The sequence below is a fragment of the Balaenoptera ricei genome, chromosome 5 (assembly GCF_028023285.1).
Source record: "Balaenoptera ricei isolate mBalRic1 chromosome 5, mBalRic1.hap2, whole genome shotgun sequence".
Taxonomy (NCBI): domain Eukaryota; kingdom Metazoa; phylum Chordata; class Mammalia; order Artiodactyla; family Balaenopteridae; genus Balaenoptera; species Balaenoptera ricei.
The window spans coordinates 90,040,163-90,053,109 of record NC_082643.1 but is presented as its reverse complement, the minus strand read 5'-3'; the positions used below and the strand labels follow the sequence as shown (position 1 = coordinate 90,053,109).

At 38.0% G+C, this 12,947-nt stretch overlaps 1 protein-coding gene across 5 annotated transcripts in view; it reads left to right on the top strand.

Annotated features, from left to right (window-relative positions):
* Positions 1 to 12,947, top strand: part of TBC1D19 (TBC1 domain family member 19) — a 160,678-nt gene that overhangs the window by 24,838 nt on the left and 122,893 nt on the right. For 4 of the 5 annotated variants that reach the window (XM_059924158.1, XM_059924157.1, XM_059924156.1 and 1 more), the window contains exons 2-3: positions 7,919 to 7,991; positions 9,392 to 9,437. The exons of the other annotated variant lie outside the window; for it this stretch is intronic. In XM_059924158.1, coding sequence (XP_059780141.1) covers positions 7,919 to 7,991; positions 9,392 to 9,437 — 119 coding nt within the window. The remainder of the gene's footprint in view (positions 1 to 7,918; positions 7,992 to 9,391; positions 9,438 to 12,947) is intronic. 5 annotated transcript variants of the gene reach the window in all.

Genomic DNA, 12,947 nt, shown 5'->3' with positions numbered 1-12,947 from the left:
TTCTTTTCATTCTTTTTTCTTTATTCTGCTCTGTGGTAGTTATTTACACTATTTTATCTTCCAGGTCACTTATCCATTCTTCTGCCTCAGTTATTCTGGTATTGATTTCTTCTAGAGAATTTTTAATTTCATTTATTGTGTTGTTCTTCATTGTTTGTTTGCTCTTTAGTTCTTCTGGGTCCTTGTTAAACATTTCTTGTATTTTCTCCATTCTATTTCCCAGATTTTGGATCATCTCCACTATCATTACTCTGAATTCTTTTTCAGGTGGACTGCCTATTTCCTCTTCATTTGTTTGGTCTGGTAGGTTTTTACCTTGCTCCTTCATCTGCTGTGTATTTCTCTGTCTTCTCATTTTGCTTAACTTACTGTGTTTGGGGTCTCCTTTTTGCAGGCTGCAGGTTCATAGTTCCTATTGTTTTTGGTGTCTTCCCCCAGTGGGTAAGGTTGCTTCAGTGGGTTGTGTAGGCTTCCTGGTGGAGGGGACTGGTGCTTGTGTTCTGGTGGATGAGGCTGGATCTTTTCTTTCTGGTGGGCAGGAATGCATCTGGTGATGGGTTTTGAGGTATCTGTGAACTTAGTATGATTTTAGGCAGCCTCTCTGCTTATGGGCGGGTTGTGTTCCTGTCTTGCTAGTCGTTTAGCATAGGGTGTCCAGCACTGGAGCTTGGTAGTCGTTGAGTGGAGCTGGGTCTTAGTGTTGAGACAGAGATCTCTGTGAGAGCTCTTGCCGATTGATATTACGTGGGGCTGGGAGGTTTCTGGTGGTCTAGTGTCCTGAACTCAGCTCTCCCACCTCAGAGGCTGAGGCCTGACACCCGGCCTGAGCACCAAGACCGTGTCAGCCACACGGCCAGGTACGTGGGGAGTTTCTTGCCTTTTGGGAAGTGTGAGGTCTTCTGCCAGCGTTCAGTAGGTGTCCTCTAGGAGTTCTTCCACATGTAGGTGTATTTTTGATGTATTTGTGGGGAGGAAGGTGATCTCCACGTCTTACTCCTCTGCCATCTTGAAGGTCCTCCCAGATCCTCCGTAATTTTTAAGAGTGAGGGTCCTGAGACTTAAAAGTGAGAATCAGTGGTTTAGTGGAAAGAGTGAAGTAGAGTGGTAGGTTAGGAAGTTACTACAGTAGAGGACAAGCTGGACTGGACTTTGCTCAGACAAGAATGGCCAGGGTGGTAAGGAGAATCTCTCATATGAAGAGATCTTGGAGAACCTAGAAATGTATGTGACCTTGAGAAGCTTTCAGGGAAGACACAGTAGTTAAATTCGAATATTTGAAGATCTCTCACAGGAAAGTGATTCAGCATATTTTCTGTGACCTTGGGGTGGGTGGGGGGGCACACATGGTGGTGGCAGATGTTAAGGGGAATCAATTTTGGTTCATAATAAAGGATTTTCTAGCAGAATAGTTCAAAGATGGAATTGACCAAAGGTGGGGAAAGCTAGCTTAGAGTTTCTAAGAGAGAGTTTCTAAGCTAGAAAATCCCTTGGAGAGGAGAGTCAGTCATTAAATGGTTAGTCGACCTAGAAGAACTCTATAGTCCCTTCTAACCCTGAAATTCTGTGATTCTTCGGGCACAGATAGATGAAGCCCAGGATTGGCACAGTGGCATCATGAGAAGTGGAGAGGATGGGGCATCTTCAGAGAGAATCAGAGGGTTTTTGGAACCCTTTTTGTAAACCTTCCTCTGCCTTGGTTTGCACTTTATGAGTATTTAGCCTTAGTTTATCTCCTGGCTTTTTTGACCCCACCACGACTTCATCCACTTTGCTTCTCCAGTTTCCTTCAGTCACCAAGTTTAGAAATTTAAGATTGCCAGTGAGCAATGCTTTGGACTAAGCCTGTTCTGGTGGAAGTAGAAAGAAACTGGGTACGTATGTGTGCGCGTGTGTGAATGTGTGTGTGCTGGTGGGGTTGGGGTTGGAGTGGAGATGGCCAGGTGTTTTTAGAATGCAGAATGGTGGAGGATGTCAGAAATATCAACATAAATGAATTGGTAAATTGTATGCAGGGCCATGGCTAGGAATGTACTATACACTCTCTTGCTAATTATATTTTGAACATATTTTTTTACCAGCTCTTTTAGTGAGCTAGAGGCATTTTGTATAAAAGAAGGTTTAACTTTTGTTATAGATATTTTAAAAACCTCTACCTCCAGTCAATCCTTCCCTGCCAACCTTCTACATTTAGTCCACTGCCATCTGGGCACATCTTATAACACAATTTTAACTTCTATTGGACTTCCCAGCCTAAAAATAACTTTGACAAATTTTCTGATTGAGTCTCCTGATAACCTAGCTCAGGTATTATATTCCTCATTAAATAAAAAAGAAAATTGAGACAGAGAGGTTAACTTACTGGACCAAGGTAACAAATAAGGCCGAGAGATGTTTGCAGGTCCTCTGATGCCAAATCTCACTCTCATTTAGTCCCAAGTGGTTTTAGAACTATGCTCTGTTATATCCAAGGATTCTGAAAACATTCTATTCACTTAAAAAGACTTAATTTAAAAAAAAAAAAAAAAAAAAAGACTTAATTTAGGGCTTCCCTGGTGGCGCAGTGGTTGAGAGTCCGCCTGCCAATGCAGGGGACACGGGTTCGAGCCCTGGTCCGGGAAGATCCCACGTGCTGCGGAGCAACTAAGCCCGTGTGCTACAACTGCTGAGCCTGCGCTTCTGGAGCCTGTGCTCCGCAACAAGAGAGGCCGCGACGGTGAGAGGCCCGCGCACCGCGATGAAGAGTGGCCCCCGCTTGCCACAACTAGAGAAAGCCCTCGCACAGAAACGAAGACCCAACACAGCCATAAATAAATAAATAAACAAATACTTTAAAAAAAAAAAAAGGAAAAAAAACATTAAAAAATACTTAATTTAATCATTATATTAAGAAACAACGCTCTTTCAAATGCGTTGTTATATCAAGTACTCCATAATCCACTATTGTGATTTCACATTAACTTGTTTCTGCATAGATCCTAGAGGAAGAAAAACCAAAACCCTGTTTCTTTCATCTCTTCATATGTTTGGACACTTAGAAATGTGTCATTGGTGAGGAAGGATGTAAATCTGCACTGGTCTTTCCAAATATTTGGGCTTGTACATGTCCACTCATGGTACATTGTACAAGTGAGGTAGTACTGCAGGGGGTATACAGTGACAGGCATGGGCCAGGCTGAGTGAAAGTGCATCTGCTCAACGTGAGCCCCCATCCTGGTGCACTGCTGAGATATGGGACAACATCTGATGTGAGAACACGTCACGTGGTAGTAATACTATGGGATGCATAGTTTCAGCAGTTCTAAGTATCAGAAGCCCTTTTCTGATTTTTGTATTTGTGATAAATACTTTTAGTGATTTGTCTTCAAAATAAAAAATTCCAACTGCAGCAGTTTTGATTTCCTGCAGCAGTTTGTTTGGGAGTGTGCTGAGGTTGCCAGAAGGGCTGTTAACAATGTAAACACCTATCTCTGTGAATCAGGATCTTTTTTTTTAATTGAACAAATAAAACAAAATACAAAAATAAATTAGGTATTGAGACCATAGCAGAATAAAGCTGTACCTTTTTAATGTTAATCATACCTTAGTCAATGAGAAAAGACTCATTGTTTTCATTGTCTAGTAATATCACTTTCAATGTGTTTTATGTAATTGGGTTCCAATAGGGTTCAGATTTCATTTGAAAAAAAGGATTATGCTGCTAAAACATGTTTGAGAATTGCTGTGCCTTATCACGTTGTCCTCCTGTCACTGTCCTGCTTCTGAGTCTCAGATTTCTCAAGATTCTTATAATTAGCTTAGATGATTAATGAATTTTGATTTGCCTTTGATATCAAAAAGTATATCTAGGAGGACTTCCCTGGTGGCGCAGTGGTTAAGAATCCGCCTGCCAATGCAGGGGACACGGGTTTGAGCCCTGGTCTGGGAAGATCACACATGCCACGGAGCAGCTAAGCCCGTGTGTCACAACTATTGAGCCTGCGCTCTAGAGCCCGTGGGCCACAACTACTGAGCCCGCATGCTGCAACTACTGAAGCCCGAGTGCCTAGAGCCCGTGCTCTGCAACAAGAGAAGCCACTGCAATGAGAAGCCCACGCACCGTAACGAAGAGTAGCCCCTGCTCGCCACAACTAGAGAAAGCCCATGCGCAGCAACGAAGACCCAACACAGCCAATAAATAAATAAATAAATAAATAAATTTATATTTTAAAAAAGGTATATCTAGGAGATCTAGCAACTTGAAGTATTGAAAATGCTTAGGAGGAATAATCATTTTTTTCTCTTGAAATTCTTTAAATTTTGCTACTTCTGAGTCATTTCCAAATACAGACTTAGTAAAAAGAAAACCTATTTCCTTTTTGCCTTGATACTCTTGAATAATAAGAAGGGTTTTGCACCTTTTAAAATCCTAGGAATTACAGACTGGAAACGAGTCTCTTCAGTTAAACATAAGTTTTATAAAGTTCCTTGTTTATTTGAGGGGAAATTAGTTGAAAAGGATAGAACATGGTTTGGTCAATACAATTTTGTCAAGCAACAGTTAATGCCAAGTAACACTTGGGATGCAGAAATGAAGACATGGTCTTGCCTTTGAATTTAAGAGTTAAAAAGAGAAATAGGTGAGCTGAAAATTACACTGTAATTGGGTAAGTGCTCTCACAGAGGAATAGCATGTACTGTCTTTGCAGGTAGCAGGTGGGGTAGTTGGGAAAGGAGGTGATATTTGAGGGATGTATGGAAGTGGAAGCTAGTAGGTATTTGCCAAGGTGTTGAGGGAGCTCTTCCATCTGAGGAAACAATATGAACAAAAGCCTGGAACCCTTACAAGCCTGGAACCCTTAAAGTATTTGACATTTGGGGTATCAGTGATTATAGCTCACTGTGGCTAGAGTGTAGGGTGTCAGGGAGGAGGTGTGAGAAAAGAGAGGATGTTGTTGGCTTGGTGGAGCAGCAGCTGATGAATTTGGAGAGACAAGTTGGTCTACATTGTGAAAGTCCCAGTGTGTCCTGTTGAAAAGTTTAGACTTCTTATATATGCTGTGGAGATCCACAGCCGAGAAGGACTTACGTTTTAGGAAGAAAATGCTGGAATATGGACTGGAAAAGGGAGAAATTGGTTCATTTATTCAATAAACATTTATTGAGCACCTGCTATGTGAAAATAACTATTCTAGGCACTTAGGATACAAAGGAGAACAACAAAAAAAGATATCTGCCCTGGTCGAGCTTACCACTTCTAGTGTAGGGAGATAGTATACCAATAAACATAGTAAATAAATCATACAGTATATTAAGAGGCATAAATGCTAAGAAAGAAGAAAAAGTAGAGTAAGGGGGTGTGAAAATGCCAGGTGGGGGGTAGTTGCAATTTAAATAAGGTGGCAGCACTACTATATATAAAATAGATAACTAATAAGGACGTACTGTATAGCACAGGGAACTCTACTCAAGACTCTGTAATGGCCTATGTGGGAAAAGAATCTGAAAAAGAGTGGAGATATGTATATGTATAACTGATTCCCTTTGTTGTACACCTGAAACTAACACAATATTGTAAATCAACTATACTCCAATTAAAAGAAAAAAAGAAGAAAGTACCAGATGGGGAGCTGGCCATGTTTCTTCCTCCTTGACCTATAAACAAAAAAATCAGGTTGCCTTAATAAAGTAGGACTTTAGAATGGAGAGAAGGAATAGATTGCGGGGATGTATTTTTCTTTTTTCTTTTTTTTGCCCTGTTTGTTGTAAAGTAAAACACAAACAGAAGCTACACAAAACAAATCTATAATGTAATGAATTATTATAAGATGAACGACCTTAAACAACCACCCTGCTAAAAAAGTGAAACGTTGCCAGCCACATCAGAAACCTCTCCATTTGTCTCACCCCAGTCACAAGTCCCTCCCTCCCAGAGGACCTGATTTTTATGGTAATCACTTTCCTGCATTTCTTGATAGTTTCATTAACCAAATGTGTATCCCTGGAGGCTCTGAGTTTTGCCAACTAAAAAAAAGATTCTTTGATATACCTTTTAAGTCTTTTAAAATCTACAGGTTTTCTCTCCTTCCTCTCTTTTCCCCCCTTACAATTGATCAGCTGAAGAACTGGGCCGTTTGGCCTTTAGGATTTCTCACAACCTGGATTTTTCTGATTACACACTCATGGTGCAGCTTGTATGACTTGTAAGTTGACAGTTGGACCCAGAGGCTTTGATCAGGCTCAGGTGCCATCTCAATGACCACGACTATTGGCACTGGAGTCTTCTTTCATTGAGAAGCACATAATTGCTGGTTGTCTTTTTGCAAAGTTAATAGCTGTTTCTGCTCAATGCCTAGAATTGATCAGGGATTGCAAAACGGTGATATTCTAATTATATCATATCTGTTTTAGTTATTAGCTGGAATATTTTTATAAAGAGACATTTCTCCTTACCTATTATTTGGTTACCAAGTGGTACAGTTCCTGTAGGAAAGGCAGGCTAGATAAATGCCTTTTCATTTATTTATCAGTTTTCAAGGTAGTAAGTTGGTTCCCTGTCATCCTCAATTTTTATTACTCTATCAAGTTTTTCTCCTCAGAAAGGGAGAAAGGGAGCCCTGACCGGTCAGTTTCAAGAATTCATAGGTGCTAGGCTGTGCCAGTGTCTTCAAACCTCATCTGCTATATTGGATTAGACAAAACCCCTCCCATTGTCAGCTCCTGTTCTAAAATTAGCTCATCATATGTTCCAGTGAATACTTGCTGGCTATTTTGGGGTTCTCCTCTTTTCATATCTATCAGATACCCCTCTGCTTTTTCCTGTGTAGATGCTAATACCATACAGGTCATGTGGCTGTTGGTTTGTCCACAACTGCTTATATTTTAGGTTTGTGAGGAATATCTTATCACCAAGTTTGGTTGTAAATGTTTTCCATGGAATTTTGGTTTTGCTGTCTAGTTGCTTGGTGTGTTTCTATGTGGAGATCAGGAAGATTACAAAAAAAAAACCTCACTGCCACCAATGCCATCTTCCCAGAAAGGGGTTGAATCGTAGAAGAATTAGAGTAGAATTGAGAATAACTAAAGTTTCTGAGTTGGAAGATTTGGTGAATGGTAATTTCATGGATGAGGATTAAAAATAGAAGAGGAGAAAGGTAGTAAGTGGAAAATAAGATCAGTTTTTGATTTCTTAGATTTAAAATGCTTATGAGATACCCTAATAGAAATGCCTTCTTAAAAAATATGCTTCTAGAATTTGATAGAGAGAGCTAGGTGATGAAAGATGAACACTTTGAAGGTAACTGAAGCCATTATAAGTTGGAGAAATTAGTATTTTTGGTAAAAATTACAGTGTGAAAAACCAGTAGAATAGAAATCATGCAATTGAAGATGAAAGAGACACTAATAAGCATTTGTGAGTGAGTAGTTTTATGTATTTTCCATCAATATGTACAAAAAAATGCAGGTTTACAGAGCAGCGATCCAAAGATGACACTGTTCAAAGCTCCAGTTATATGGACGCAACAGAGCTTTTGGTTATTAGGTGAATGTAGGTGCTATATAGGCTAAGTATAATATTAAGAGAATGAATTTATAAAATCTGAGTATTTTTCCTATTAGAAAAATAGATGTTAAATGTTCATAAAAGTAAAATGCTTAGGTGAAGATGTTAACTATTCATAAGCTGCAAGATTCAATATTTTAAGTAGACTCTAGTATATTATCACAGGTCCTCTATTTCAAGAGTGGGTGAAAAAGTCTTCTCTCTTATGAGCTATTCCAGATACTCAGATGCTCTGACCTCAAAGGGGATTTTTTAAATCGTGTGCACATTTGGACATTCCTCTTTAAAACTTTCATTAGCATTAAATATCATCCCAAATGACTTACTTTTGACCTCTATCTTTTCCTTTCTTCTTTTTCTTCTTCTTTCTAAAATTAGGCCAGTCTTCAGAGACCTGAGATTAAACTTGAATCACTAAAAGAAGATATTAAGGAATTCTTTAAAATATCAGGTTTGTAAGTTGCTTTTTTTCCCTTCTCTGATTCTTTAAGGCAAAATAAGGAAATGCTTTATTTTGAGGGAATGCTGTATCCACAGCCAATTACTCATCCAAAATTGTGAAACAGTGGCTGGATAGGTTTCTATTTGGGGAGAATTAGAACTTTCAGATATTTCTGCAGAAATGCTGCAAAAATTCAGGAACGCTGTGGGAATGACTGCTTTACATTAATCAGTTTTAAATACTGTTTACCTTCCTGGTCAAAATACATCCCGAATGTATTAAGAATCTCCCTAGTTAAGTAACTTGTCTTTTACCTTTCATTTGTGGCTTTTTTCCTTCTCTGCTTCTTTTCTCTCCTATGTTTCTTTTGTCTCCTCTTTTCTACCCTTTCAAAGAAAACAGAAGAAAATCCCAACTTTTTTAGAGCAAGCTGTTGAGCAGCCCTTGCACATGGGAACTGAGATATTAAGTGGTTTACTTGCCCATATAAGTTCAAGTAGTTAGCAGCCAAGCGAACTGATCTGACTGATGGTGCCTCATAATAATCTACTTCTCTTGTTTAGGAGTTTAATGACTAGTTAATTGTCACGAATTACTTGTAATCTTTGTCAATGCCTGACTGTTTCTTGCCCTTCCCTTGGCACATTTCTCACAGCTCTGGTAGTGCGATAGCCAAAGATTTTGGCATTCATTGAGTACCTTAACAGTGGAAGAAGGAAATATTCTTCTCATCTTAAGAAAATGGTGCCATAGTTTTATAATAATAAATCATGTTGATGACTTTGCTACTTAGTGTTAGCCAAGGGATATTGGTAAATATATAAGAAATAATTCCTGGTGGGTGACCAGAAGCTGGAAAATAATTATATCACAAAAGTTCTCCCACAGGACTGAGAGTTCTGCCCCCACATCAGGCTCCCCAGCCCAGGGGTATAGCATCAGGAGGAGGAGTCCACAGAGCATTTGGATTTGAAGGGCAGCAGGGGTTTTGTGCAGGAGCTCCACAGGACTGGGAGAAACAGAGACTCCACTCTTAAGGGGTGCACACAAGGTGTCACATACATGGGGACCCAGGGCAAAGCAGTGACTCCATAAGAGCCTGGGCCAGACCTATTGTAGAATAACTATAAGTAGAGTATAACCTTTAAAAATTGTGAATCACTATATTGTACACTTGTAACTTACATAATATTGTACATCAACTCTACTTCAATAAAAAATAAAAGGGCCACACACACAAAAAAAAGAAATAATTCCTTAGTATAACACTTTACACAGCAACCGGAAGTTGATAAAGTTCTTGCACAAATGAATGTGATGTTAAAGTTTTTGTGAGATAAATTTAATTATAATGTATGTTTATTTTTAAAACTAATATGTTTGTATATTTTATTCCTTTTTTTAAATAGGTTGGGAGAAGAAACTTCAGAATGCTGTGTATAGTGAACTGAGTGTGTGAGTTTTTCCTCCCTATTTTGAGATACTCTTATGTTTAGCTGTATTTGCTTTGTAAGTAACGAATATAGTATTGCTATGTGTACTCATTGTTATTATTTCTCATTAGTATTTGTATGGCATTTCAAGTAAGTTAATACTATTTAAAATTACAGTCTTGCCTGAGAATTAATAGGTGGGGTTTTTTTATTGCCAAAATTTTTATACTAATTCATTTATCCAGTATAATTAGGAAATATGATATTTCTCATAAGTTAATATTTCAGATAATTTAAGCTTACCAATATTCTTTTTATTGTTGCCATTTTGGATATTATCCTTCTGTCTTTGTAACCTGATCATTTTAAACTCAATTAACTTTTTTAAAAAAATTGGTGTCATTATTAAGAACATTAATGTTGTTATTTATCTGGATTTGTTCTCAGAGTCTGCTGAAGTGTACAGAACTATTTGTCATTACAAAAAATATAGATCCCAAATGTTAGCTTTTGTAGTTAATTTACTGTTCCATTATTCATCAGTTATTTATTTCTAGCACTATGCCAGGCACTGGGAATATAGCATAGAACAATGAACGCAATTTCTGCCTTCATGGAGTTTATAATCTAACAGAGTTCTTAACTCTTTTTTTCTTTTTTTTTCCTGCTATCAATGTGTCTCTAGCATTCTCTAGTTTCTCACACTCCCATTTCCAATTTGCTCCTTCTAATCTGCTGTTAACTGGGAAATGAGATAACCCAGTTTACCAGAATTGTCTCTAAAACAAAGAGCTCAGATGAATGCTTGTGGATTTGTGCTTAGACACACGTTTTTAAAATTAGTATTTGCTTCTTTGGTTATTGCTATTTTCTGAGTTGGTTTTTGACCTCTTAAATAACATCACGTATAAAATGCCATCTATTAACTAAAGTTGATTGTGATCATGCCTTTGGTTCTAGTCACCAAAGGAAAAGACATTTATCATGACAAGTAAGGTTTTAAATTTCCCCAAATGTAATAGAAATACTACGGGTTGATTAAACTAATATGGACATGGTGATTTATCTCTCTGCCTGTTAAAGCTTGTAACTTCAGTGTCTTTGTCTCTGATATGGGCAGAATAAAAGCATCTGCTGTGTATAATTCCAAATATTAGATTCTCATCTGAGGAGATATTACTGATGATTGCTATTTTTGTGGCATAATGCATTCCTGAAAATTGTTCTATAAGACAGAGTGCCTTTTTACTTGCTGGCAGGGACAGTATTTCATTCATGTCGTATCTTTGATATCCTACATAATAGATGTTAAATAAATATTTTATTCTGAATATTTTGAATAACTTGTTGAGATATTTGAAGAAGCCCAATAATAGTACCTTTTTCCTCACTTGGGTTCTGAACAAATTGAGAAAATAAAATAAAACATAAAGGCAAATGGGGGATCAAAATCATACTTTTATTTGTGGTAAAGACTGGGTAGGAGGACATAGCTTAGTGCAAGAACAAAATAAGCTGTTTAACTGAACTCCAGGCTTAAATAGACTTAACCTTCTAGTTAAATAGCATTGGTGAGTGTGTTCCGCTTGTTCTTCCAAAATTTAAAAGTTGGAGAAGGCACTAAACCTCTTCTGTGGTGTAATGAGCAAAGCCCTGGAGAGAGGCCAAGAACGTTACAGTGAGGGAGCTCTTTTCATGTGGAAGGGCACGTCTGGAGTGGGGAAGAAGTGTTTCCTAACATAAGTCAGAAGAATAAAGTGGACTTAGCATATTCTGTTGCATTTTTCATTGGCAAAAACCACGATGGATAAGTAAAGAAAGCAAAAGTGAAGTAGAAATATTTATTGTTAAGTAATTGGAACTGAAAAAAAAATCCATACTCATTACTAATAGAAGTGTGGACAAGTGAGCTCTACAGATCACACATGGTATTTGCTCATGTCATTTTACTTATTTTAGCAAACATTCCAAATATTTTAGTCAGATTTTTATTTAACAAATATAGCAGAAAAATTTCTGTATTCTGTTATTACATGAAACTTGTAACTGTAGCCCAGGTTAGTTCTTCCCACTTCAAAACTGCCTACTTTGTTTAACTATTATTGTGTTAATAACTACTTAATATTATGTTGATGATAATTTACATTGATTGAATGCTTATTTTATGTCCAACACTGTGGTAAGCACTTTATAGGTGTTGCCTTGTATTAGGTAGTCTTTATAACCACCCTATGAAATAGAATTTATAATTATCATCATTTTACAGAGGAGAAAAATGAGTCTTAGACCACTTAAATAACTTGCTGAAGATCGTATAGCTAGTAAATGGCAGTGCTAGGGTTTCACCTCTAGCTGTCTGATTCTAAAGCCATACATTTTATTACATCTCACATATACAGTAAATCCCCTACATATGAACCTTCAAGTTGAGAACTTTCAAAGATGCGAACGTGCCTTTGCGTGTCCAATCAAGTAAGTTAGTTCACGTGTCTGGCATACATTGTCACATGCGTGCATCCTCTACAAGTGGTTGTGCTTTTGTGTACTTTACTGTACAGTACTGTATAGAGTACAGTAGTACAGTATCTTTATTTCAAGCTAGATCTGCAAAAGGACAACTTCATTGAACTCCTTGCTGTGCAACAAGAGGAGCTTTCTAATGAAGACCTGATGGAATTGGAGGCCCAGGGAAAGGACGAAGAGAGACAAGAGGAAGAAGAAATAACTGAAAAACCGAAGAGATTGACGACATAGAAAATGGCAATAGGATTTTCTTTATTTGAGGAGGCACTGTTAGTTTTTGAGGCACAGGACCCAAACATAGAATGGTACACGAAGGTTACAGCAGCCGTTCAGAATGCAATCCAGTGCTACCGTGTCATCTTCGATGAGAAAAAAAGAGCTACTACCCAGACATCACTGGATCCTTTTTTCAAGAGGGTAGATAGAATTGAATCCAGCAAGGAACCAGAACCTGTGCCATCAATGTCAGGAGTGAGTGAAATTGCACCTTGCCCTCCGTCTCCTATTGCTGATGATCCTTCAGCTCTACCATCTCCCACCTCCTCTCCCTCCTCCAGTCAGTAACTCTTCTTGCCTGTTCATTCGATGCCAGACCCTGTATGCCAGCTGTTGTACTGTACTACTGTACTTTTCAAGGTGCTGTACTGTTAAGATTAAAAATGTTTTCTTTATTTTTTATGTTTGTTTTTTATGTATTATTTGTATGAAAAGTATTAGAAACCTATTACAGTTCGGAACAATATAGCTGATTGTATTAGTTGGGTAGCTAGGCTAACTTTGTTGTTCTTAAGGACAAATTGGACTTACGAACGCACTCTCAGAATGGAACTCGTTCGTATGTAGGGGACTTACTGTATTTACATCTTGTTTCTTACCTAGATTAAAAGTGTTCTGAAACAAGAATTATGTCTTACATTTCTTTGAGTATCTCCTATAGCATCAAATAAATGACGCTGAGTCAGCAAGTAGTTACTGAGCCACCCACCAATGCTGGCACAAAATAAATATT